At 40.9% G+C, this 25,965-nt stretch overlaps 1 protein-coding gene and 1 pseudogene across 2 annotated transcripts in view; both read right to left on the bottom strand.

Annotated features, from left to right (window-relative positions):
- The window catches only part of QRFPR (pyroglutamylated RFamide peptide receptor), a 54,620-nt gene extending 29,699 nt beyond the window's left edge, over positions 1–24,921 (bottom strand). The window contains exon 1 of one of the 2 annotated variants that reach the window (XM_008969487.6): positions 24,209–24,689. In XM_008969487.6, coding sequence (XP_008967735.1) covers positions 24,209–24,548 — 340 coding nt within the window. In that variant the 5' untranslated portion in view covers positions 24,549–24,689. Of the gene's footprint in view, positions 1–24,208 lie in introns of both variants that reach the window. The other variant, XM_003816419.7, reaches the window with a different exon arrangement.
- On the bottom strand, positions 13,382–14,295 carry LOC100989236 (putative monooxygenase p33MONOX; annotated as a pseudogene).
- Positions 24,922–25,965: the final 1,044 nt, after the last annotated feature.

A 25,965-nucleotide genomic window follows, 5' to 3' on the forward strand; every position in this document is an offset into this window, starting at 1 on the left:
TGATTTCTAGTTTTATTCCATGGTGGTCAGAGAAGATACCTGATATAATTTCATTTTTCAAAAAAATTTTGAGACTTGTGTTGTGGCCCAACATATGTCATAGCCTAGAGAGTGTTCCATTACTGAAGAGAAGAATGTGTAGCTTCAGCTGTTGAATGAAATGTTCTGTAAATATATATTAGATCCACTTGATCTATAGTGCAGACCAAGTCTGACATTTTTTTGGTTGATTTTCTGTTTAGATGATCTCTCCAGTGTTGAAAGTGAGGTGTTGAAGTACCCAGCTATTACTGTATTGCAGTCTATCTATCTCTGTCTATAGCTCTAATAACATTTGTTTTATGTATCTGGGTGTTCCAATGTTGCTTAATTTTTAAAAAATTATTTCAATATCTTTGTTAAATTTCTCTGATACAATTCTGAATTCCTTCTCTGTGTTATCTTGAGCTTCTTTGAGCTTCCTCAGAACAGTTATTTTGAATTCCCTGTCTGAAAGGTCACAAATCTCTGTCACTCCAGGACTGGTCACTGGTGCCTTATTTAGTTCATTTGGTGAAGTCATATTTTCTTGATGTTTGTGAACATTTGTCAATCCTGGGCATTGAAGAGTTCAGTATTTATTCCAATCTTCACAGTCTGGGCTTGTTTGTACCTATCATTCTTGAAAGGGCTTTCCACGTATTCAAAAGAGATTGAGTGTCATGATCTAAGCCTGTGGTCACTGCAGTCTTATCAGTACTAGGGGGCAGCCTAAGAGTACTGCAGACTCCTAGGTACACTGCTCTGATGGACTTGGGTAAGACAAGGAAGAATCCCTGAGCTACCAGACAAAGTCTCCAGCTCTCCTCTCTCTCTCTTTCCCCTAATCAGAAGGATATTCTCCATTATGGGCTGCCTGGAACTAGGGGAAAAGTGATGCAAGCACTCTCATGGCCTCCATAGCTGGCACTATGCTGGGTCACACCTGAAGCCAGCATAGTCCTGGGTCTTGTCCAGGGTCTCTGAATCCTACTGCTTGGCTCCACTAGGGCTGAGAGGGGGTCTATTCTTTCTTGAAGAATATGCCCACGCAATACCTTGATCATACCAGGTTTCCGTTAGCAAAGAATAATATCAAACAAGACCTAAATAAAGAGTTACTCTATACTAATGCACAGGGTGTTTGTATTAGTTTCCTACTGGTGCTGTAACAAAGTACCACAATCTTAGTGACTTAAAACAACACTAATCTATATGTTACAATTATGGAGGTCAGAAATTTGAAATGGGTCAACAGGGCTGTGTTCTTTCTAGAGGCTCTAGGGGAGAATTCATTTCCTTGCCTTTTCTAGTTTCTAGAGGTTGTCTGCATTCCTTGGCAGACAAGAGAGGATCATTGCCCATATGATAATGATAGCATATTATTAATTAAATGCCATGGACCTGAGATCCTAAGAGAGAGCATGAAAGCAAGAATAGTCAAGAACGTAGGGGGTGGAAAGGAGAGAAAGAAAGAAGGCAGTCGAATATTTCTGCAACAGAGATAAGGTAAAATAAAAAAAAATTTAAAGCCGTAACCAGGAATTCAGACCAGTCCCTATCTGCTGATCCAAACAGTAACTACCAGTTACATTTTCAGCAGTCGCTCAAAGGCAGATATTCAGATTCCCTCCCAATTCAACTCCCTTCCCCTACACTGGGAATTCTAAGACGTAGCACCAGATTCCAGGTCCTAGAAAGCACTGGTTCTTGACTTAGCTATATGTTGGAATAACCTGGGAGCTTTAAAAGAAATTGATATTTAGATCCACTCTGAAAGATTGTGAATTTTAGGGCATGCTTGGGGACTTAAGCTTTTTAAAGTTCCCAGGTGATTTAAATAGGCAGCAAAGCTTAAGAACCACTAGGACAGAGAATGGATTTGAGAAAGAGCCCTCACTTCAAGGTCTACGTTTCTAACACTGCTTCCAACTGAAGAGGTTAAGGGGCTTCAGGGGGAGAGGATATTCTTTGTCTTTCACTCAGATTTATTTTATATTCTATCTTCTCTTTCATTCACATATTTGTTCATTCACTCACCTATGGGTCATACACTACTCCAGGCTCTTTAAATACAGGCTGTGCAACATATATACTCTCCCACCTCCTCTTCCTAGAAGGAGACTAGACATGAAACAATATCTCACAAATAACCATAAAATTACAAAGTAGTATTCAAAGCAATTCTTTTTGAATATAGTCAAAATACTTTTTAAAAAAGCAAAAATCTGGGTTAAAGTTGATTGTGAGATGACAAAAGAAAACCATGCTTTAAAGTAATAATAGCAGGTAATACCTAGAATGTTGTTTATTGCTTATTGTCAGCATTATAAGAGATACCTACACTGGTAGACTGGTAAATGTTAACAAGCAGCTCTCCAAGTTAAAAAGACCTTGCTTTGTAATGTTTGCTAATTTTTCTGATGTAAATACTCCTGACAGAGCCAATTTCAAAACTACCAACACAATATCAACGAATGTGGAGTTCAGAAGAGATGTACACAATCAGCTCTCATGGGCTGGTACAAACTAGCACAAGCATACCATTGGCTATCTGATAATGTTCAAATAAATGATAACTGAAAAGAATTCCAACTTCCATACATATTTTATTTATTAATTTTTGTTTTGTTTTCTCTTCTATTATTTCTTTGTTTCTGAATCATTTTCTTTATTCTTAACAGAATAGTTGGGGGAAGGGAAGTTTGTGTTTTATAGATGACTCATCTTTCATCTCTTTCCCTGCACTGCTCTCATAAACTTGTGGTGTTTTGCAACAGCATGAAATTGCCTCTTTACTCTTTCCTGCTCTATCTCTTCTTTTGTCCTTATTTATGACATAAGCTTGCCAGAAATGTCCTTGATCATGGCTGAGCCACACTGATCACAATGTTCTAAGTTATAAAACTAATTTCCACTGTAGGAACATTTCTTGAGCAGTTACCATGTGCTAGGTACTGATCTAATAAGCATTAACACCATCAACTCATAGACTGTCTTGACAACACTAAAAGATAGGTGATATTATTATTTCTGCTTGTATGAGGGATAAATGAGGAATAAAGTAACTTGTCCAGGGTCATTTGTATATCCAGTAAGGGATGAAGACAAATAGTCTGGCTCCAGAGTCTGTGTTTGTAACCACTATGGAAATGCATCCCCCAAATCCCAGGTTTTCCACAATTAGTGTAGAGAATAGGCCTTACAAAGGAAGTAAGTATTCAAGGTGTTTCAATGGTTTGGAAGCACCAATGTGATCTCTTTTAAATTACTTCATTACCTGCCAGATTAATAGAACTCTATTCTCTACCTATACATAGAATAGGTTTGGAAGACAGCTGATGTGATGGTTAATACTGTCAACTTGATTGGATTGAAGGATGCAAAGTACTGTCGCTGGGTGTCTTTGTGAGGGTGTTGCCAAAAGGGATTAACATTTGAGTCAGTGGACTGGGAAAGGCAGACCCACCTTTAATCTGGTGGGCACAATCTAATCAGCTGCCAGTGAATATAAAGCAGGCAGAAAAAACTTGAAAAGGCGAGACTGGCCCAGTCTCCCAGCCTGCATCTTTCTCCCATGCTGGAAGCTTCCTGCCTTTGAACATCAGACTCCAAGTCCTTCAGTTTTGAGACTCGGACTGGCTCTCCTTGCTCCTCAAGCTTGCAGACAGCCTATTGTGAGACCTTGTGATTGTGTAAGTTAATACTTAGTAAACTCATATATATATGTGTGTGTGTGTATATATATATGTGTATATATATGTGTGTATATATGTGTGTGTATATATGTGTGTGTATGTGTGTGTGTGTATATATGTGTGTGTATATATATTTGTGTGTATATATGGGAGTGTATATATATATATAGGAGTGTGTGTGTGTGTATGTGTGTGTGTATATATATATATCTCTCTCCTATTAGTTCTGTTCCTCTAGGGAACCCTGACTAATACAGCTTATTATCACCATTTTCCTTCTTTTCTATATCTCATCTCTGTAACTTGCATGTGACCCTGCTCCTTTCCCACCTCGTTTTTCTAAACACTATTATTTTTTTTTCAGATCTTATTGGGGTAACATTTCTCAAACATTTTTTGAGCAACAGAGTTCCTCTATTATGAGTTAGTAATCTCTGCACATAACACAGTCCAAAATTAAAATTTATTGTATACAATGGGTACACGACAAATTTGCTTTCAGTAACTGTGTTTACTACAGTAACAAAAACAGTCAGAGAGCTATGTAGCCCTAGGCAGAAATCATACATAAGATGATAGTGATTCTGCTCTGTCACCACTTACACCTTTTAGTGTAATCTAATGTAAAATGGTTTGCCTTTGTCATAGGCTCACCTACATACAGACATTACAAGATGGATAAAAACTTAGTACTTTCTTAGAAGCTAACCACAGGTAAATCATTTTTTCATTTAGTTGTGTTCCTTATAAATTGCAAACACCGATTCTTCCAGTTTAGTATCCCAATTCTGAGAGCTGGCTAGAACAAAGCATTATCACTTCGATGGACCAGGATTATGATACTGCTGAGTTCTGATGGGTTTAATTTTTTTTTAGGTCAACTGTGCTTGCCTGGTTCCCCTGCGTAGCCTGACTCCCCTGATAGTAGTGGTTTTGACCATGATCATCTCACACACACACGTATCCAAAATTTTTACTACAGTAATGCTCTGTGATATTTTCTATTCCACTGTATTTCCATTTTGTAAAACTGCTAATATTGACTCACCAAATGACTTCATGACTCATTCATGGGTTGCAACTCTTACTTTGAAATTCACTGCCTCAGTAGTGTTGCCTCTGCTGCAAAATGAAGCTCAAACTCCTTAACACAGCACTAGAAAGTTCTTCAGAATCTGCATCTTCCCTTTCTTTCCAACTTCATTTCTCACCACATCCCCTCTGAATGCCAAACTCCAGGCATACAGAACTATTCACATTTTCCAAAAAGCTTGTTGTCTCTCCCCAAGCACCTTCCACAACATACACTGTGTGCTGTTCGCCCTTGCATCCCTAGTTCAACATAGTGCCTAGCATGTGTTAGGCATTTAATAAATGTTAGTTAAATGAGCAAGTGAATGAGGAAATGAACAAATGACAAAAATGCTATGAAAATCTATTCAGAAGAATGTACTGTTACAATAATATCTCACAGATTTAACTCTGAAATTCCAGCCACATGCTACAGAAATGAGAAAAAGCACTCAATTTCCCTAATTATAATTAGAGAAATTTATAATTTCTGAAAACCAGGATAAACAGTTTCACAAAGACCATATTTACTTTGAGGAAAATTTCACTCATTCAATTTGAATCAGATGGATCCAGTCTTCAATAGATAAAGCAGACAAGTAAAAGTGATAGTGTATTACATTCTGCACCCTCCTTGGTATAATGATGATGTGGAAGTTAAGCTTTACTAGCATAGAGTCCTGATTACTGTAGCAACTACTTCTATGATATTATAGATAATCAGAGAGAGATACGCAGCCACGGTCTATTTGCTAATAAAAAGTGCTCAGTGGTGGCCTACCACTACTGGCCAAAATAATCTATCCCGTGTTCCTCAGAAGCAAAAGTGGAACACAGCAATGATATATTTTAGGCCACTAGGTCTCAAACTTTATTGAACACATGGACCACTTAGGGAATTGTGTTAAAATGCAGATTTTGATTCAGTAGGTCTGTGATGAGGCCTGAGACGATTCTGAAAAAGTTCCAGGTGATGCTGATGCTGCATGTCCATGGACCAGGCTTTAAACAGCATGAAAAGTTCACAGTAGATTGAAGAATTCCTGTTGCTCCTAAGGAACAATATTTCCCAGACTAAAATATTTTTTTCACTAGGTAACTGGGCCGCAAGTTTGTAGTATGACAACTTGACCTAATGACATGTAGTGCTGGAAGCAAAACCATTTAATAAAAGGAACGGCCTCTTCCTTCCTTTGCCCACTCCCAACACTGCTCCTGTTCCGTTTTCAAATTACAAAGAACCAGTACTATTTATTCTAAAATAAGATATCTTCCAGTTGCCAATGAAGCAACCACTTTTTATTTACCTCCATATAAGGAACTTTTTAAAAACAATAACTGCAATTGTCTGCAATATTCTATATTGCTGCTACCCAGAGCTAAAACATGTTGAAAGATGTGTGAAAGCCATGCAGAGCCCACACAGCTCAGTATATAATTCTGGCTCATCAGCCTCTCACCTAATGATTTTTGTTAGAGATTTTCTTAAGGTTTTTTAATGAAAGATAAGGAAATCCCATTCTCACAGAGTCAGCTTCCCATCTGTCAGTAACATCTGTAAATCAAGATTTTCTGACCATAATAGAACAATATGGCTGGTTTTCTTTTAGTTCTCTTTCTTTTTTAAAAGCATTTTTTTTCTATGTACCTTTATCCAGGAAGAGGGGAAAAAGTGGGGAGAGGAGACAATGTATGCAGCTGCTTTCACTATAAAGTCTTTCTTTGGCATGTTGACGTAAGAAAGGCAAAATCCCAGCAAGTTATTTTCTGGACATCAACAAACTGATTCTAAAGTTTATATGGAGAGGCAAAAGACCAAGAATAACTAACACAAAATTGAAAAAGAAAAATAAAGTTGGAAGGCTGACACTACCCAACTTCAGACTTATTTTAAAGCTACGTTAATCAAGATAGTGTGGTATTGGGGAAAGAACAGGTGAATAGATCAATAGAATAGAATAGAGAGCTCAGCAATCACATAAATATAATAAACTAATCTTTGACAAAGGAGCAAGACAATAAAATGGAGAAAAGATAGCCTTTTCAACAAATGGCACTGAAACAACTGGACTTCCACAGGAAAAATAAAAGAATCTAGACACTACGAGAAAGACCACTTAAAAAGAAGTCTGCCTAGGATAAAAGCAAATCCAATTTAGATAACTAACCATACTTATCTGACATGAAATACCCATTATTGTTATTGAAATAAACTTGTAAATATATCATGCAGAGCTGTTCTTTCAAAAACTTCAGGCTTTCATAGATAAATGTAAAAGAAACAATTTAACCTCTCTGGAGTCCATGCAAGCCTAGCACATTTTGCATCCTCCAGAGATTTCTTAAAGAAGGAGCCAAAACTAGGCTGGGCGCAGTGGCTCATGCCTGTAATCCCAGCCCTTTGGGAGGCCAAGGTGGGCAAATCACAATGTTCAAGACCAACCTGGCCAACATGGTGAAACCCCGTCTCTACTAAAGATACAAAAAATTAGTTGGGCGTGGTGGCGCACACCTGTAATCACAACTACTCAGGAGGCTGAGGCAGGAGAATCGCTTGAACCTGGGAGATGGAGGTTGCAGTGAGCAGAGGTCGCGCCATTGCACTCCAGCCTGGGCAACAGAGTGAGACTTCCTCCATCTCATAATAAATAAATAAATAAAGAAGGAGCCAAAACTATATAACCCTTCACATGTCAATCATGCTGGCCTAAAGCACTGCCCTTCCTTACCAACCCTGCTGAAGCAGAGGTCTCATGTGCATCACATGAACCATCATTGCTACAAAATAGCCTTGCCATAATTCTAATTATTTTAGGTTCCCCCAGCCCTTTTCCAATTGAACCATACTGGACCCCAAATCTAGGCCAACAAGGTTCCTTCTTTCTCTTTAGAAAAAGAATAAGGGAATACAATGATGGTAGACTTAGGAAATGAATTTAAAAGGATATATAGAAAAGCCATATGGTAAGAGTAAGAGTGAGGGGCCACAAGGACTATGAGAAAGTAGAAAACCTGAAGACAAGTTAGTATAACAGGGCTAAAATTTATTAATGTATGAGTTTTCCTAGCTTCTTTCTCTCTTCCACCCTTCACTCTTTCACTAAGAGAAAGCCTTGCTGAATATTTCCCTGTACTGGCCATTTAATTATCCAGATTGTGGGGAATATCAGGATGGGATATTTGCATGAATAAGACTGAATTGAAGGAGAAAGAGAGAGAGGCAGAACAGAAATAAAGGGAATGGTGAAGAAGGGAAAAAGAGAAAAGCCTGCACTGGAGTGGAGAAAAGCAACCAGACAGCGAGAAAGTCTAAATGATAACTGGCTGAAGTTATCATTTTCATAATCAAGTCATAATCAAGTCAAGGAACATTCAGCTGGGGTCAGACTGGGAACTTGCCACAGAAGGGTTGAGGGAGCTTGAGGTCCTGCGTTACAAGGGCAGGAATCAGTAGGATGGCTCTGTATGAATACTGGTGTGGTAACATCATGCCTACAGTCCAGGGTGGCCTGGAAAAACACTCTACAATTGGGCATGTCTTTCAAAGCATGAGCCTTGCAAAGCATGAAAGAGTTTTGTGGAATGTTACCGAATGTAACAGAAAAAACCTGAATGGAATGAGAGAAAGGGGTTCTAAGACATGTTAATTGAAATGTCTAAAAACTTTTGGCTGGGCATGGTGGCTCACGCCTGTAATCCCAGCACTTTGGGAGGCCGAGGCGGGTGGATCACAAGGTCAGGAGATCGAGACTATCTTAGCTAACATGGTGAAACCCTGTCTCTACTAAAAATACAAAAACAAAATAAGCCAGGCATGGTGGCGGGTGCCTATAGTCCCAGCTACTCTGGAAGCTGAGGCAGGAGAATGGTGTGAACCCGGGAGGCGGAGCTTGCTGTGAGCCGAGATTGCGCCACTGCACTCCAGCCTGGGCCACAGAACTCCAGCCTGGGCCACAGAGTGAGACTCCATCTTAAAAAAAAAAAAAAAAGAAAAAAGAAAAAGAAAACTTTTTGAAATATGTAATTGAAGATTAAAATTATTTTACATTAGTGCTGGTCACTGGACTAAATTTCTTTGAGTTTGACACTGTACCTAGCCTGGTCTTTCTGGAGTACTAGGATTTATTCAGCCTACAAGAGTAAAGGGAAAGGTAGAGGATATGAGATAGTAAAAACATAGAATAAACCAAAAGATTAACCACCATAGCAGTAAAAAGCAATTCGATTTAATAAGCAGGTCTTTGTTCACTACTGGAGAGAAGTGGAGTCACATTCATGGCCCAGCCCTGGAGATTCAGGAATTCTTTATGCTGAGCTCCATACAGCTGTTTTTTGGGGTTCCATTTAAGTCTCCATGATACCTATTAGTTACTGTCTTTAAATTTAAAAGAGATCCCTCTCTTCATCATTGCTACAAAATAGCCTTCCCATAATTCTAATTATTTTAGGTAAGTTGAATCTTTTTTTCTTGCAAAACTACAATATTCACAAAAGATAAACACAATCTCATCCTTATACACATCACAAAAAAGGAATATAACTGATTCCTAAAAAGCTGTGGGCAGATCATGAGGTCAGGAGATCGAGACTATCCTGGCTAACACAGTGAAACCTCGTCTCCGCTAGAAATACAAAAAAATTGGCTGAGCATGGTGGCAGGCGCCTGTAGTCCCAGCTACTCGGGAGGCTGAGGCAGGAGAATGGTGTGAATCAGGGAGGCGGAGCTTTTAGTGAGCCGAGATCGCGCCACTGCACTCCAGCCTGGGCAACAGAGCGAGACTCCGTCTCAAAAATAATAATTAATTAATTAATTAATATATATATATATATATATATATAAAACTAGTGTCATCTCTTTCCCAGAAATCACTGTTTGGATCAGGTTCATATTGACACTTAGATTTTGATCCAGTAAAATTCCTCGTAATAAGAATAAATCCTTTATTGTTTGTAGACATTACAGTAAAGAATTTTTTTAAAATCAAGCATGTAGTTTTATCTGTAGAATAGCTTCATGGTTACTTTTAAACTTGAGCCAATACAGACTTCTATGAATATGTATATGTATTAGGGGCCTCTGCATTAGTAGACTTGCGGGCCGGGTTACTTATAGTCAGTGTGCAAGAGTCAATTTTCACAAAGGTCTATGAGGAAAAGATCATGGCAGACTTTCACTACAAAAATTTGTCTTCCAGGTCTCAAACTAGTACCTGAGTTCAAGGGGTGGAACTGCTGAAGACACCCCTGCACAAACAGGGCCAAAGCAGGTGGTGAAGCATAATTCACTGCAGAAAGTGAAATTCTTCCCCGTCAGTATAACCACTGTGGTTAAAAACCCAACACTGAAGCAGACTGGTTGGGTCAAAGCCTGGCACCAGTATTTCCAGTCTATATGAGCTTGGGCATTTTACTTACTATAAAAAAATAAGATTTTTTTTAAAGGCTACAAATTCCATTACTTTCTGTGAGCTCTCTAAAACATGATTTTGCCACTTGCCACATCAGGTGGAGGAATCTGTTTCCCTATTCTTTGAATCTGGGTCAGTGATGTGACTTGCTTTATCACAGAAGTAACATTTATGTGACATTCAGTCCTAGGTCTTGAAAGATTCTGGTGCTTCTTCTCTCTCTCTCTCTCTCTCTTTCAGAATATGGAGCCTCCACATAAAGAATTCTGGGTATCCAACTGAAAGAGGAAACCATGTGGGACAGGGATGGCCTGGCCCTTGCTGAGGTCACCAGTTAAAACAATGAGCCTCTATGAGGTCACCAGATAGATGTAGCACTGAGAGTGAACAAAGTGAGACTAGCAGAAGAACCATCCAGATGAGCCAACCTGAAATTGCTGACCTGTAGAATCATGAATGATTCTTTAATCACCTAAATTTTTTGTGGTTTGCTATGCAGAATAGCTAATTAATACACTAATACCTCTCTGAGCCTCCATTTTCTCATCTGTAAAATGAGGATACTATTATATTTGGCACATAGTAAGCTCTATGTTAAGACTTTGGTATCCATTTTCATATTATTATTTCCACTTCTCTGCAGTGCATAGCAAGGCTCTAGTGCCCAGGATTGCCCAGATCTCAGCAAGTCTGCACCAGCATCACAGGAAAGTCAAAGGACAATATTCATACACCTGACATCATTGTTTCACGGTCACTCTCACCCTGGTGTCCAAATTGAGGTGCCGTCATGTACCTCTTTAGGCTATGAAACAAGATAGCCTAAACAGCAAGAATATCAACAAGATAACTGGCTGCACATGTCCATTATCAAGGGAGGTTCCGCTGGGGTGCGATAGGGAGTCAGGCACACAGGGGTTGAGAAAAGTTGTCTTAAATTACGAGACAGAGGCAGGGGACAGTGGGACCGCTTCCTAGGAACATTGGTGTTGCAACATTGTGCCCACAGTCTGGGTGGCCTGGAAAGACACATGAGCCTTGAAAGGAACTACAAAATCAGCTTCAGTCCCAACAAATTTTTTTAACACCACTTTATCCTCCTCTAGAGATGTATTATTGCTTCTGAAATAAATGAAAGCAGCACTCTTTTCTGTTTTCTGAGTACAAATGATTAGTTTGAATCCTCATAGTTTGAGCATAAAAGTAATTCTTTTCATGTAAATTGTATTTATGTGAAATAACTACTTTATTGTATTTTATCATAAATAAACTATAATGGACCTGGTTTTTACAGTTGCTTTGTAAAAGTACACACCAAATATATTTGAGATATTACTAACAGTGCAACAAGTTTTTAAAAAGTTCTCTAATGTCCTTATTGTCTATAAAATTATTCTACACACAAATGTAGCTAACACTTTAAGTAGCAGAACTTCGAATATGTGAACAACAATTATAGTTTCCTTTCTTTGGATACCCTCTAGGTGCCTGGTCCTTTTGACACCTGGGGTCATTCATTGTCACAGCAACACTGTAAGGTGGGAATAAGTTTTCCTAAGTTTACATATTAGGACACCAAAGCAAAGAGAAATTAATACCACAGTCAAACATTATCTTTGCCAACCTACAACATTTGCAGATTTTTTTTTTTGGAGAAAGTAGTAAGGATTTTTATTGTCAAAACAAGAGATCACAATAGAAGACACAAATAAATTAATTCTTATAATTTTAGACTCCAGGGCCTCTCTATGGAAAGGCCAGCTTCTTACACAGACAAGGTACTATCCAAAACAAAAAATTGGGTATTTGAGACAGTGTTCAAGACAAAAACTGAACTTGTACACAGTGAGGAGAAATAAAAAAGTGGTTTCCCTATTTCCCTCCCTCAGTAAGGTTATGTATTGCATAAAGGGATGAGGCTCATTTTGGTGAAAAATGCTTTCATACAGAAAATTTTGAATTCATTCACCTCCTCCCGCAGACGTTCCAGGCCCTGACCTGAACAAGGAAATCAAAATAAGGTAACACCACTGGCTCCACATAAACCTCAAGACTATAATCTAACTGTACCTACCATCTCCTTTACTTTAAAAAAGTTTAAGTCCATTTACCTATACCAAGTCAGTAGACTGAATTTTCTCTCTTAGGAAGCTGTTAACCAAATTGGAGCTAAATTAATCTCACTTTAAAGTGCAAGAAAGGCTCTGCTAGACTAGTGTTTGTTCTGTGGCATAGAAAGAGAAGCATGCCTCCCCTGGCACTGGCCTAAGAGACCCCACGTGAAGAACTGGTTGCAGGACAGTGATCCATTAGGTCTACCAAAAAGCAGGGGGACTCAAGGTTCAGCCTAGAAACAGGGGTCCCTGCCAAGTCTGGTTTTACCTATACCCAGGTCCCAAACAAATCTTGAGTCCCCTAACTGATAAGGCTGGAGCACAGCACCAGCCATCAACAGGGCCAGAGTCGTCTCAGCCAGTCAGTGAGCACCTCTACGCCATGATTTGTCAGTGCTCACATGGATAGTGGTAAGGAATCAAGAAGCCTGGGTTTTGGAACAGCACAAACATTCTTTACCTAGTAAGCAGTGATTGAAGTTCTTACCTAGGGTAAATGATGAAAAAATAGGTAATGAGGTCCCCATACACCATTGCTGAGAATATTTAGTCTAACTTTAAAGCAGCACAAAATGGCTTCTTCCACACAACAGGGGCAAGTTTTGTATCAATATTTCTCAAAAACCAATTGTATCTCCAGCTGTAGCCTCAATTTAACAGGTTTTTTACTTTATTTATTTATTTATTTAGAGACGGAGTCTCACTCTGTCGCCCAGGCTGGAGTGTAATGGCGTGATCTCGGCTCACTGCAACTTCTGCCTCTTGGGTTCAGGCAATTCTCCTGCCTCAGCCTCCCAATTAGCTGGGACTATAGGCACCCACCACCATGCCCAGCTAATTTTTGTATTTTTAGTAGAGACAGGGTTTCATTGTGTTGGCCAGGCTGGTCTTTAACTCCTGACCTCAGGTGATCCACCTAACTTGGCCTCCCAAAGTGTTGGGATTACAGGCGTGAGCCACTGTGCCCAGCTGATTAAGTTTTTAAATATACCTTTCCTATGTCAAAGCCAAGATAAAAGGGCAGTGGAGTGCAAGAAACCTTCTTTACCAGAATCCCTGGAAAGAAAGGGCTCTAGAAGCCAGTGGGTGTGAGCACATTCAAGTCACGGGGCTTGAGATTATGGGCCCGTGGTGGCTGTTTCCTCCCTTCCGTCACTGGGAAGTCCATCTTGGGTGGCTTCAAGGCTGCTGGATCTTCAGCCATTCGGTTGGCCTGGGCACGCATCAGTTCCATTGGAGAGGGCTTCTGGGCTCCTCGGTAGCCCTGGGTGGCAAAACTTCCAGAATCATACTTCTGAAGGGATCTCGGTCCAAAGAGGCCCCACTTACCTGACAAGTTTCTGTCCTTATCCCCACTTCCAGAGTCCATGGTGCTAGGATTTGGGCCAGGTAAGGCTGTGGAAGAACCAGAAGTGAACCAGCCCCTGGGTCTCTGCTTAGGTGAAAAGTGAGAAGTGGTGCTTGGGGTGGACAGGGCTGATGCAGGCGGCCTCTCTTCTTTTGTTATCTCTCCACTCTGCAGCTTTAGTTTGTGGAGTGCTTCTGCTACTCTAAGGTACTTGGTCTTCTGAGTGGTGACACCCTCGTGGGGTGTGTAGCCAGCATCTCTCAGCCCTGCCTGTCGCCCAAAATGCTGAAAGCTTTCCTGGGTCTGTTTTGTGATCATATAATTCATGACGACATGGGTAGCTTTAGCCTTCACCACTGGGACCTTGTCCACACTGTCAATGGCCGATGACAGGGACCGGCAGGGGAGGGTAGACTGGCCTCTCCTTCCTCCACCTTGGTGAGGTGCTGATACTTGCGCTCTGAAATCACTGGCTTCCAAGGGATGCTGCCCATGTCTGATGGAGGAGTCATGGGTGCAGGGTCCTTGAGGGTATCATCATACCTGAGTGCCCGGCGGTATATCCCGAAGGGCAGGGATATCTTGCCTAGAGGCCCACTAGCCTCAAGAGCAGGCACTTCCGGTTGTCTTGAAGCCATTGAAAGGCTGAGATCCAGGTGCTTTTTCTATATAGAATCCCTGCCACCACGGTGAAATGATGTGACGACTAAGCTGACAGACGGATGTTAATGAGGAACATGGTCCAGCTGCTGCAAATTAGCAAAGCTTCCCAGGAAGAGTCCATCCAGAGGTTCTGCTATCCTGCTGCCGCGGGACTGCCTGTGGCCGGGAGTCCGGCACTAAAAAGGTTTCAAGGGCCTACATCCCCAAGAGGCTGTGGCGCATCTGGACCCAAGCCATGGTGAGAGTGGCAGTGACTTCAAAGGTCTCCAGGACTCACTAGGCAACACCACCCAACGTTTACAGATTTTAAATGCATCTCAATCCCACAGGAAATTTTTTTAAAACGTTAACATATTTTCATACATGTATTAAAGGGGACTTTAAAATGAGATTGCATAAATGAAAATATGTAAATACTATATGCTTCATAGAGAAATCAAATGGGAAGTAAGAAGAACTAGATATGCATTAATATTTTTGTGAAAATAAAGCTTGATCTAAAACCTGTATCTTTGTCTTATTTTCTGCCACCACATCAACCACTGGAGGGCAGCATCAAACATTATTTTATAACTTCTCTCCTTGGTTTTCTAATAGGGGAAGCTTTAATGCTAGGCCATGTAACTTATAATCTAGTTAATACAAACACTAATAAAGGATGGAACAGGATTAGAACCCAATATTGTTTGATTCCACAATCCATGTTCGTTTTCACAGCATCTAACTGTTTCTCTATCCTTCTATTTCTCCCAGGATGTAGGAACATGCTGTCTTTTAAGATTTCTATTACCCTGAATAGCCTACAATCTCTCTGATATGACAGTAAATGTGTTTCTCCAAAACCAAGCTACAGGTAGGACTAATTTAGTTTTGCAAAGACAGATAAAAACAATAAGCACTTACTTGATTACTTCGGAATTCATCCTTAAGAATCTTTAGTTTTAAGACATAAAATGAAACAAATAGTATAGCTTCTGCTGAATTTTTCTTAAAGGCACAGACTGAGAGGGAACTACCAAGATCAACTTCTAGAACCCCGTTCACTGACCTTTCAATAATTCCTTAGCAGAGGGAGAAGGCATATGTCCACTACTAGAAGGAATTGGCAGCCTGGAAGTTGGTCCACTGGGGAGTATATATCAATAAATGAGATGGGAGCAGCAGAGGGAGATCCCAGCACTCCATCCCAGACCAGGAAAGGCAGACAAGGAAAAGCCACTCAGAACTCTGGTTCAGCTTGATCCTGAGAAACCTAGTGCAGGGCTTGGCCTTATAGGGAGACATATGATCAGGGAGCTTTAGTCCCCGTAAGTTGACTCACTCCACTAGACATAAATGGCCAACTCTGCTAAACATATCTACCCTGAGTACCTTCCTATGGAAGAACTTCATGCTAAGCAGTCAAGCCTTTCCAAGGGGCTTAGTGGCTAACAGGGTCCCAAGTGTCACTACTACAGTTGTTAGCTTGTAACACTTCCATTGATTCAGTTAGTAAGGAGACAATGAGCATCAATGGATTCAGGAAGTTTATTACTTGCACAGATGCCAAAGGCAAGATCAACACAGGAAGACACTGAGCCTTGAAGAGCAAGATGACTGACAGCATGGGCAATGGGTTGCTCTGCTGGGGAGGAGCAACCCTTAAACCACGGCCAAGAAATTGTACAGACTTACACAAAAGACTGTAGCTGAACCTTAAGTGGGAGCAAGGTGGGGAGCAAGGTGGGAAGTCTTACACTCAACGGAAACCAAACGGGAGATAGATAAGAGAAGGTCAGTCTCCCATAAGACAGGGATAAGAAACTGCCTCACAGTGGCTCCTCAATAGGCTTTTCTTCCTGCTGTAGGGGGTATCTCTGGGTGTTTGAATAGGAGTGACGATGGCGCTCCCTGAGGTGCGTGATTAGTTCTATGGGTAAGACAGCAAGGCCAAACTGGCTAGAATCCTTCCAGAATTTTCTGCAACTACTGGGAAGTATTCTCTCTCATTTCCTGAGATAAAAAGTTTTATTTTTTATTCTAGAATTTTTTATTGTGGTAGAATATATATAACATAAAATTTATGATTTTAGCCATTTTTAAGTGTATGATTCAGTGGCATTAATCACATTCACAGTGTCGTGCAATGAACACCACTATCTGTTTCAAAAACTTTTTCATAACCCCAAACAGAAATCTAAGCGTTAAGCAATAACTCCCCACTCTGCCCTCCCCATAGCCCCTGGTAACACTAGTACCTTTTCTGTCTCTATGACTTTGCTTATTCTAAATAGTTCATGTAAGTAGAATCACACAACATTTGTCCTCTTGTGTCTGGCTTATTTCACTGAGCATAATGCTTTCAAAGTTCATCCATGTTGTAGTAAGTATCAGAACTTCATTCCCTTTCATGCCTGAGTGATATTCCACTGTGTGTATACACAGCATATTTTGTATATCCATTTGTCCATCGATGGACACTTGGTTTGAGACAGGGAGTTTTAAAGAAAATGTAAGCTTATAGCTCCTGGGGTCATCTTTCACACTTGGGCAAAAGACAGCTCTAGAATGAAACCACAACACAGAGGGAAGTGGAGCTGGCCACAGAGGGGGAGGATGATCATTGTCGAAGACCTTAATCCAGTTATGCCTAAAACCAGCCCTAACTCTGAGCTTTTCAGTTGCAGAGGTAGAATATTCCCCTTTTTTTCTTAAGATAATTTAAGTTGGGCTTCTCTTCCCACAAACAAGAATCCTAATAAATCAACAACTTGTCAAAGAATAGTTATGTTTTAGAAAAGCAAACTAAAAAGGGCATTCATTTTATGCCTCCTAAGTGCACAGTGAAATATTTAAAACTTTCTTACTGCCAAATCCTTTCTTGTCATTATTTTAAATGTAAACTGTTCTTGTCCTAAGTAGAGAGAATCTTTTACATAAATCCTGTTGCTCTTACTGCCACTCTCCCACCTACCAAAAAAATTTAGTGACCTTATAGCATCTTTTCTTCTCAAAGTGTGCACGTAATTGATTCTAGGAAAGATCAACCAGAGGCTGTCCACGGCATAATTCCTGACTTTATTTCCAAACTACTGTTGCTGTTGGACCTCTGTTTAATTTACATCTTTTTTTAATAGTTCCTTATTTTAAAAAGACTATTCTTCATCAACAGCTTTTATCATTTCTGTTGACTTTTTTAGCCCCACAATACTGTTGATTTTACATCAATCTTACCATATGTAAATTTCCCCCAAGAACTCTAAAATTTCTGAAATATCATAGAAAAAATTATATAACACATGTAACTGATGTTTTCTAGTCACTGATTGAATAATAAAATGGGACCGAAGAAGTTCCAGGTTAAGCTCTCTGTTCTGAATTGGCCCTCAAAATTAAGATCTTTTCACTAAATGAAGTTCAACAACCTCCTTTAATTCATTTCACAATGTATCAGCTCTCAATCTCTAAAAACACACCCTAACATTTCATGTTGTGTACAGTGAGTGCTTTCTTTCTCTCCCTCCTTTCCTTCCAGTTAAATCCTTTCATTTTTCATATAAAGTCAAGCAAAATTCTAATTCTTAAAAAGAGAGACAGGAGCTGTTATAATGAAGCTTGGAGCTTCGCCTACTACCATTCTATTACCCGCCCACATCCGCTGTGGCCCTGGGCAAAATAGACTGAAAAACCTTTGTGGTGAGGTGTGCTAATTTATAACTAAAGTTCTATTCTCCAGGCAAGAGAATAATTCTTCTTGTATTTCTTTGTATGTCTTATATTCCAATCTTTTCACCATTTTTGAATCCTTTCCAAATTCATCTTGAAAGACTCTAAAAACGTTAAGGGCTTTAGTAAAGATGCAATAGGCTGCAGAAAATGGAAGAATTGCCTCTGAGCTTCTTGTTGGACTCCAGTTAATATAATCTACTTTTGCATTTTCTAAGCATTCTGACTGCCATTGCTATTTTTTAAATATATAATAGCTATATTGAGCTGGTACATGGGGTAGGCACTATACTTTTTTAAAACGTGTTTACATCTATTATTTCTTTTAATCTTCATATCAGCCTGAGTTCTGGAGCTGTCAGCATTTACACTACATCAATGATTTTAAATCTTGGCTGCAAATTATAACTTTTCTAACTTGGGGAACTCCTGGTGCTGTCAGCATTTACACTACATCAGTGGCTTTCAACTTTGGCTGCAAATTATAACTTTTCTAACTTTGGGAACTTTTGAAAACTCCATACCAATTATAATCAGACCAATTAAATCAGAATCTCCAGGGGTAGGAACCAGGCATCTGTGTTTTAAAAAACTCCCAGATGATTTACTACACTTTGCCAAGATTGAGCATTACCACTCTAAGAGGAATTCTCATATCAGCTGCTGAGAAAATTAATTTTCTGTGTTTTCTTACCCTAATACTCTTCAAAGGTAGTAAAAGTGCATGAATGTGTACTTCCCCCAACGATGCTGCCATTACTTAGAATATATTTCAAACTCCTTTTTTTGGAATTGCTTTTAGTCAATTTGCCAGCCACTGCTAGAAAATTCTTTTCACTGCCCACAGCAGGATTTGGGGGAGTGCTGCAGAGCTGTGTGTGCACCTGAGGAGACCATCCTCCCCCTGGCTGTGCCTGAATCCACAGCAGGATGAAAGTGGATACAGAACCCAGCAGGATCCTAGCAAGGCCACTACTCCAGGCACACCCCAAACACTCCCCATTTCATCTTATTAATGCTCAGAGTCATAAAGCAGGCTAGCATTAGAACTGATTTTCTGTCTCCTTCTGGGAAGTGTTCAGAATTAACATTCCTATGCCTTAAGTTTTCATTTACCTCAGCTACCACGAGTCCCATTCTCTCCCAGCCTATCCCTCAACTTTGGACTCAAACCCATCAGACTGTGAGCATCCCCTAATCTGATTCAAGCTCCCTACTCCTCAATACTTGCATTGTGTGCTCTGGAACCCTGACATCTACAAAATGCCCTGCATTCTCCATTACTTCTTTGAATGCTTCCTCCCCCTTCTTAGTCTAATGGAAACTTGGCTTTTCCACAGAAACACAGCTTTCTCAATACCTGCAATATCCCAGTGCACACAGGAAATACCCAAGAAATGCTGAATACAGGAATGACTCATAGTGCCATTAATAATACTTTAGACTTTGGGCAGAGGAACAAGATACCATGAGAGAATGAGAGATGCTGGTAATATATTCATGTGTAAGTGCCAAGTCTTCAGATCAGGTGAAAGACCATGGCTTATGATATTGATTAGATACTATTTCAGAATCATCAGCAAAGAAGTGAGAGTCATGACTATAGCCTCTATGCAGAAATTGATGATGAAAGAAAAGAGATTGCATGCTAAGCTTCAGTGGACACTTACTCGCAAAATAAGAGAAAGATTGAGAACTCTCAAAAGGCAGAAAATACAGAGATAGAGACATAAAGGAAACAAAGAGGCAAAAAAAGACTAGTTCATGGAAACAGAGAAGAGAGTGGTGTTCTGCAGCACTGGTCACAAGCAAAATCAGTTCTGTATTTAGCTGGAAGAAACAGAACATGTTCAGTGAGTGAATTTGGAGGAGCATTTGGACATTGTGAAGAAAAAGATAAAAAGGAGGAAAAAACAAAACAAAATGAGGAGGAACAGGCTGCAGATAAGGACAGGTAAATTTGGTGGCCCTAAGGAGGCAATGGGCAAATCCACTTCTGCAGTCTAGCCCAGTAAATCAGAGAAGAGAACAGAGACAAAACTTTCCTAAAGGAAAGGGCCATGGCAGAGCAACTCCACCCTCATATGAGTAATAAAAAACTCATAAACATGTGCCATTTATAATATTTGGGTGCAGAGAATCGCCACTTCTGCTAGCTCCATGTTGGAAGGAATCCTGGGGAGTAGAGAGTGAGTCAACTGGTAGATCAAAGGTAAGCCGATAAGGGAATGATGGTAAGGTGGATGAAAGGAACTGAATGTCAGCTTGCCTCCGTGCTGGGCACACTTAGATGCTGTGGATCAGCTGTATCTCTTTCCAACGTTAGTGTAATTCATGTAAAAACATGTTTGTGGCTACACTTTGCCTCACCTATTATTCATGGTCCCAGCAGTGTACAAAAGAAAACTCAATGTCTTTGCTCAGTGGTGTGCTGGGAAAGCAACTGTTTGATTTCTGGTTTTTTTTTTTTTTCACTTTTTTAAAAAACAGGCCTAACTAGTAAGTGCTGATTTCCATGATGTGAATACTCCCACCACGGCCAGTTTTAAGGTAACAACATGATGTCCCTGAAAGGGGACCTGAGTAGAGTTGTGCACACTGGGCTCTGTAAGGCAGTGTGGCTGGCTCCAAAGAGACAAGTGTAACTGGTTTGGGCTGGGGCTGGCGCAGGCCATTTTCAAAAGCCCTTCAGGAGATTCTCTGTGTAGCCAGGTCTAAGAGCCATTACCTACTTCAAGTAGTACTTAACAAACTTTTTTTTTTCCTTATAAAGACCTGAGCTGAATTCTCTAGCGCTTATCAAACTTTAATGTGCACGTGAAACAATTGAGAACCTTGTTAAAAAGCAGGTTTTGACTCAATAGGTGCTGCTGGTCCCCAGCAAGAAAGAGGAATGGACTAAAAGAAGAATAAAACAGTCATTCACAGTCTCAGAAATATTTGAGAGACAGGCAATGTAGAGATGTCACAAACTGGAAGTCCATGAATTATTTCTGACCAAGCCATAGAGATGTTTTCTTTTACCTGATTGCATTTTACTTTTTGTATTTGACTTAGAAGTCAGCGTCATAAAAATCTGTATTCCCAGCTTTTCAGAAGGAGAGGTGGGGAAGCAAGAACAACAACCAAAGAAGATGTGACAATCCTGGGCACCACTCCAGCATGCTGCAATCCTGCCCCCTTTAGAGGAGACAGTCTTCCTTTTGTCGCCATTGCTTCCTGGTGATCTTCATTGCTTTGTTTGTGTTTCCTACCTCACCCCTGAAGGAATTTGAGGGGTATTCATATTTTAGGTTTTTACATAACTATATATATATATATTTTTTTCCTCCCCAGTTGCACTACTTTTCTGTCTCATTTCCTGCCATTCCCCACATATAACCTGTGCATTCTTGCAATGCCTTGCACGGTATTCTTGGAACACACCATCTTCTTTCTTCCCTCCAACTTGGCACTGACCCCTATTCCTAGAACACACTCCATCCTCTGCTGGAAAGAGTCTAAATTATTCTCTGAATTATTCTTCCAGACCCAGCTTGAACATCACATCCTTCAGGAAGCCTTCCTGACTCTTCTGTGCTCGTAGAGCAAAGTGGATCCTTTTTCTATCAAATCCTGTTTTTGCTCATTTTGGGGCCATCTCCTATTCTCTGAGGTCCTGAAGGGCACAGATAGACTTTACTCACTTTTGTACTCTCAAGGTAGAATACTTTGCCAGATAGGAGATCCTCAATAGCTTTGTAAAATAATAAATTATGAATTAATTTTTGGCTCTTAGATTACATTCTCTTGAACTTTTGTTAATTTATCAAGGAAATTTTGCAATGATTATCCTGTCCTATAATGCACAAGTTAATTCTATTTTCATATTGATCTCTAGCCCCTCTGCATGCTCTCACCTCTCCCTCGCACTTCAATTTTGGTATTATTTACTCAATTTATAAGATCATTATTTATTCTATAAATCTGGTCCCAGATAAACATAGGCCACCTCCAATTAAACACCCCTTAATAGAATTAATACCTTATACTTTCATGGCATGACCAATATTTTTCAAAGCACTTTTACTAACACACTTTATTCTCACACTAACCCTATAAAATAAATGAGCAATATATTACTCTCCTTCAGTATTTAGAAGCTAAAGTGAAATGTTCTCCATGAAGTAAGAAGCAGGGAGAAAAGAAAACTTGAGAAAAACCTTGGCAGTGCCCAAATAAGCCCTGAGGATGGAAGATGCACCATATGGCCTTTCTTGGCCATGATTCCCCAACATGAACTGGAGCTAAAGATCTGGCTCACTGCACTTTTCTTTTTTTTTTTGAGACGGAGTCTTGCTCTGTCACCCAGGTTGGAGTGCAGTGGCGTGATCTCGGCTCACTGCAACCTCTGCCTCCCGGGGTCAAGCAAGTCTCCTGCCTCAACCTCCTGAGCAGCTGGGACTATAGGCGTGTGCCACGAGGCCCGGCTAATTTTTTGTTGTTGTTTGTATTTTTAGTAGAGACGGGGTTTCACCGTGTTAGCCAGAATGGTCTCGATCTCATGACCTCGTGATCCGCCCGCCTCGGCCTCCCAAAGTGTTGGGATTACAGGCGTGAGCCACCACGCCTGGCCAGACTCACTGCACTTTCAAACTTCTCTAATCTCTAATATTTTACTGAAAAATTGAGACCCAGACATACTAAATTAACATGTATTACAGCCAAAATAGTAATCCAGTTCTTTTGATCCCCACCATAAAATCCCACTTTGCATAATTATTTTCACCTTTACAAATGGAGCTATAATCATCCCCAGCACAAAGAAGCCTCATAAATCTGCTTTCACAAACATTTAGAAATGAAAACTCATGTGCTTTTCCCCAAAAACCAAGTTCCGTATGATGATCAAAAAATACCCCATTAATTTTATGGAGTTAGTTGTACTGAGCAACTTTAAAATGCCCAAATACAATTACTGCATCAGAGTGCATAAGAAAGTCTCTAATCCATAAATCAAGGTCTTACTTTCCACATTGTGTATTACTTTCAAGTCAATGCTCTGTACTCAATGTTTAATGCTTTTTTGAAAATATTTACATTATAGATTGATAAGAATCAAGGACTTTAACATTCTGACTGACTAACAGCAAACTCAGTTTAAGCTAATGGGAAAAAAAGCAATGCTCACGATCTCAAATTGGTAATGGTAGGATGAAACACCCTCCATGAGTTTAAGAGAATTATTAATGGGATAGAAATAGCAGAGATTGAAGGCATAATGATCTATTTCTCTTACATTTCTAACCATTTTGATGTGGCCACAAGAATACACCCAACCATGAAAAAGGGGAGGCCCATGGTGCACCTTAAGCACTGGTGAGAATACAACACACTACTGCTTCTGGGTTTACACCAGGGCATTCTCCAGCTGTGTTCTTGGAAAAGCTGGATCATCTCGAGAAATATGTCTTTTTTTCCAACCTCCACACACTGCTCCCAACTCAGTGACTCCACCTCTCCTCTGTCATTTTTTTCCCCCATTATACGGAAGGAGGAGAATGTTATCTCTTCTTTTATAATAGGAGGGCATCAGTTTTCTGTGTTCCTTCTTCCTGCATGACACTTAATACAGTTTTTAAAAGGACTAGTTCAATATATTTTTTCTGCACATGAATTATATTTGTTTTATGCTCATAGGTACAAGAAGCTGTCTGCAAGCAACTGGGAAGTGAGGCTGGAGGGTGGGGGAATGAGGAAATGAGATTTTTAACTTTGGTTTGTTTAATTATTTGAAATATTTTTATCTCACTTTTAGTAAGAAAACTAGGGGAGAAAAACCTGGTAATGACGGGAAAGGGAGCTGAAATAAGTGGCGAGGGGTGCGACTTCCCGCCTCACTGCTCGGGACCTTTCCGAAGCTTTTCCCCAACCTATGTCTCTAAGCCACAAGGAGGAAGCACTGGAGGGGAATCAGAGGCGGCCAAAAGAACTTATGTCCAGGTGAACACAGGTGGCGAAGTTCTAAGAAAGAGCACCGGATTCATTTGACAGAGAAGTGTAAGGAAGAGACAGACGAGAGAGAGACAGACAGACGAGAGAGGATAGAGAGAGAGAGAGAGAGAGAGAGAGAGAGAGAGAGAGATCCCCTGAAAGGCAGAGGGTTAAGAGAGAAGGAGCGAAGGAGCGGGGCGCGACTCTTACCCCCCAGCCAGTTGTCGGAAATGTTCTGGAGCATGGTGACGGGAATGCAGAAGAAGGTGATGAGCAGGTCACTGAGCGCCAAGGAGCAGATAAAGATGTTGGTGACGGTGCGCATGGCCTTGCTGCGGGTCACCACGTAGACCACCAGAGCATTGCCAAAGAGCGCCAGGGCGAAGATGAGCACGCCGGTGAGCACGAGGGCCAGCTTGGCGCGCCGCGGCAGCTCTGGGATGTAGACGAGCGGTCGCAGCCGGTACAGAGCGATGAACTGCTCCCGCGTCAGGTTGTGGTCCCGCAGCAGCCGAGAGAACTGCTCCGGGGTAATGTTAAGCGCCTGCATTGCTGTGCGCTCCCGGGACGCGGGGCCACCGCCCGCTACTGGCTGGCCATCCGCATCTGCGGGGCAGCGAGGGCTTCGGGGGGACCAGCCGGAGGCCGCCTCCCTTCCTCTACTCTGGAGTCAGCCGCGCGGGAGGGCTCTAGGCTGCACCCCGGGAGGTTCGGGAAAGGAGAGCAGCTCAGGGATCAAACCCACGATAAAGAGGCGGGAAGCCAAAGCACTGGGAGACTCAATCTCAGTGACCAAAAAAATGTTCGCGGTTCAAATAAAGTTCTTCCCTTGCTCTTCCCTAAGGCGAGGCGCCGCCACGGTCTGGGGTGCCGGAGCGCCACGCGAGGGTCCTGGCGCCTCTGGCTCCCCGCCTTCTGGCCATGCGATGCGGACGCCGGACCCGCTTGGGGAGCGGTGGAGGGTGGGGCTGAACTCGGTGACGCCTCCCTCACACCCAGCTTCAGTGGCGCCAACGCCGCTTCCCCGCACCCTCAGGGCGAGGGAAGACTTCCCTGGCTCACCAACTTGCTGCCGCCCAGCGCCTTTCTCAGGGCATGGCCCCAGTCAGGTAATGCTTGTATGTGAAACTGGGTATTGGGGGGTTCCACAGTTTCAAGTTTCTCCTCTTGCGAAATAATGGGAGCCACAACTACCCAAGGCAAATAGGGCTTATTTTAAATTATTTTCTGTATTGAAAAATAATTAAGATAGTTAAAATATAGAACTTGGGAAATTGCAAAGATAATACAGAAAGATCCTGTGTACCCACCCTTCGCCCAGTTTCTTTCATTCATTACATCTTATTTAACTACGGAACAATACAAAACCAGGAATTTGACACAGGTACAGTGTTTGCATGTTTTTACCTCAAGTGTAGACTCCCGTAACCGTCAGGATACAAACTCTTCTATCACCACAAAAATCTCCCTGGTGCTTTTTATACTCCCACCCAGCCCCTCCCTCCACCATCTCTAACTCCTGGCAACCACTAATATGTTCTCTCTTAACTTTTGTCAGAACATTACGTAAGGGAAATCATACAATATGCTTCCTTTTGATATTGAATTTTCTTCGCTTAGCCTAATGCCCTTTAAATCCATCCAAGTTGTTGCATGTATTAATGGCTGTTTCTTTTTATTGCTGAGGCTGTATCACCGTTTATTTAACCATCCACCTCTTGTAGGACATTTTGGTTGATTACCATTTTGAGCTATTAAAAATAAAGCTGCTATAAAGAATCATGTACAGGTTTTTGTGTGAACATAGTTTTCTTTTCTATAGGAAATGCCAAAAGTTTTGATTATTGAATCTGTAATGTGTATATTTAATTTTTAAAGAGATTGACTACTTTTCAGAGTGGCTGTACAAGTCTCCATCTCTACCATCAATGCATGAGAAGTTACGTTTCTCCACATCCTTGCCAGCA

The sequence above is a fragment of the Pan paniscus genome, chromosome 3 (genome assembly GCF_029289425.2).
Source record: "Pan paniscus chromosome 3, NHGRI_mPanPan1-v2.0_pri, whole genome shotgun sequence".
NCBI lineage: Eukaryota > Metazoa > Chordata > Mammalia > Primates > Hominidae > Pan > Pan paniscus.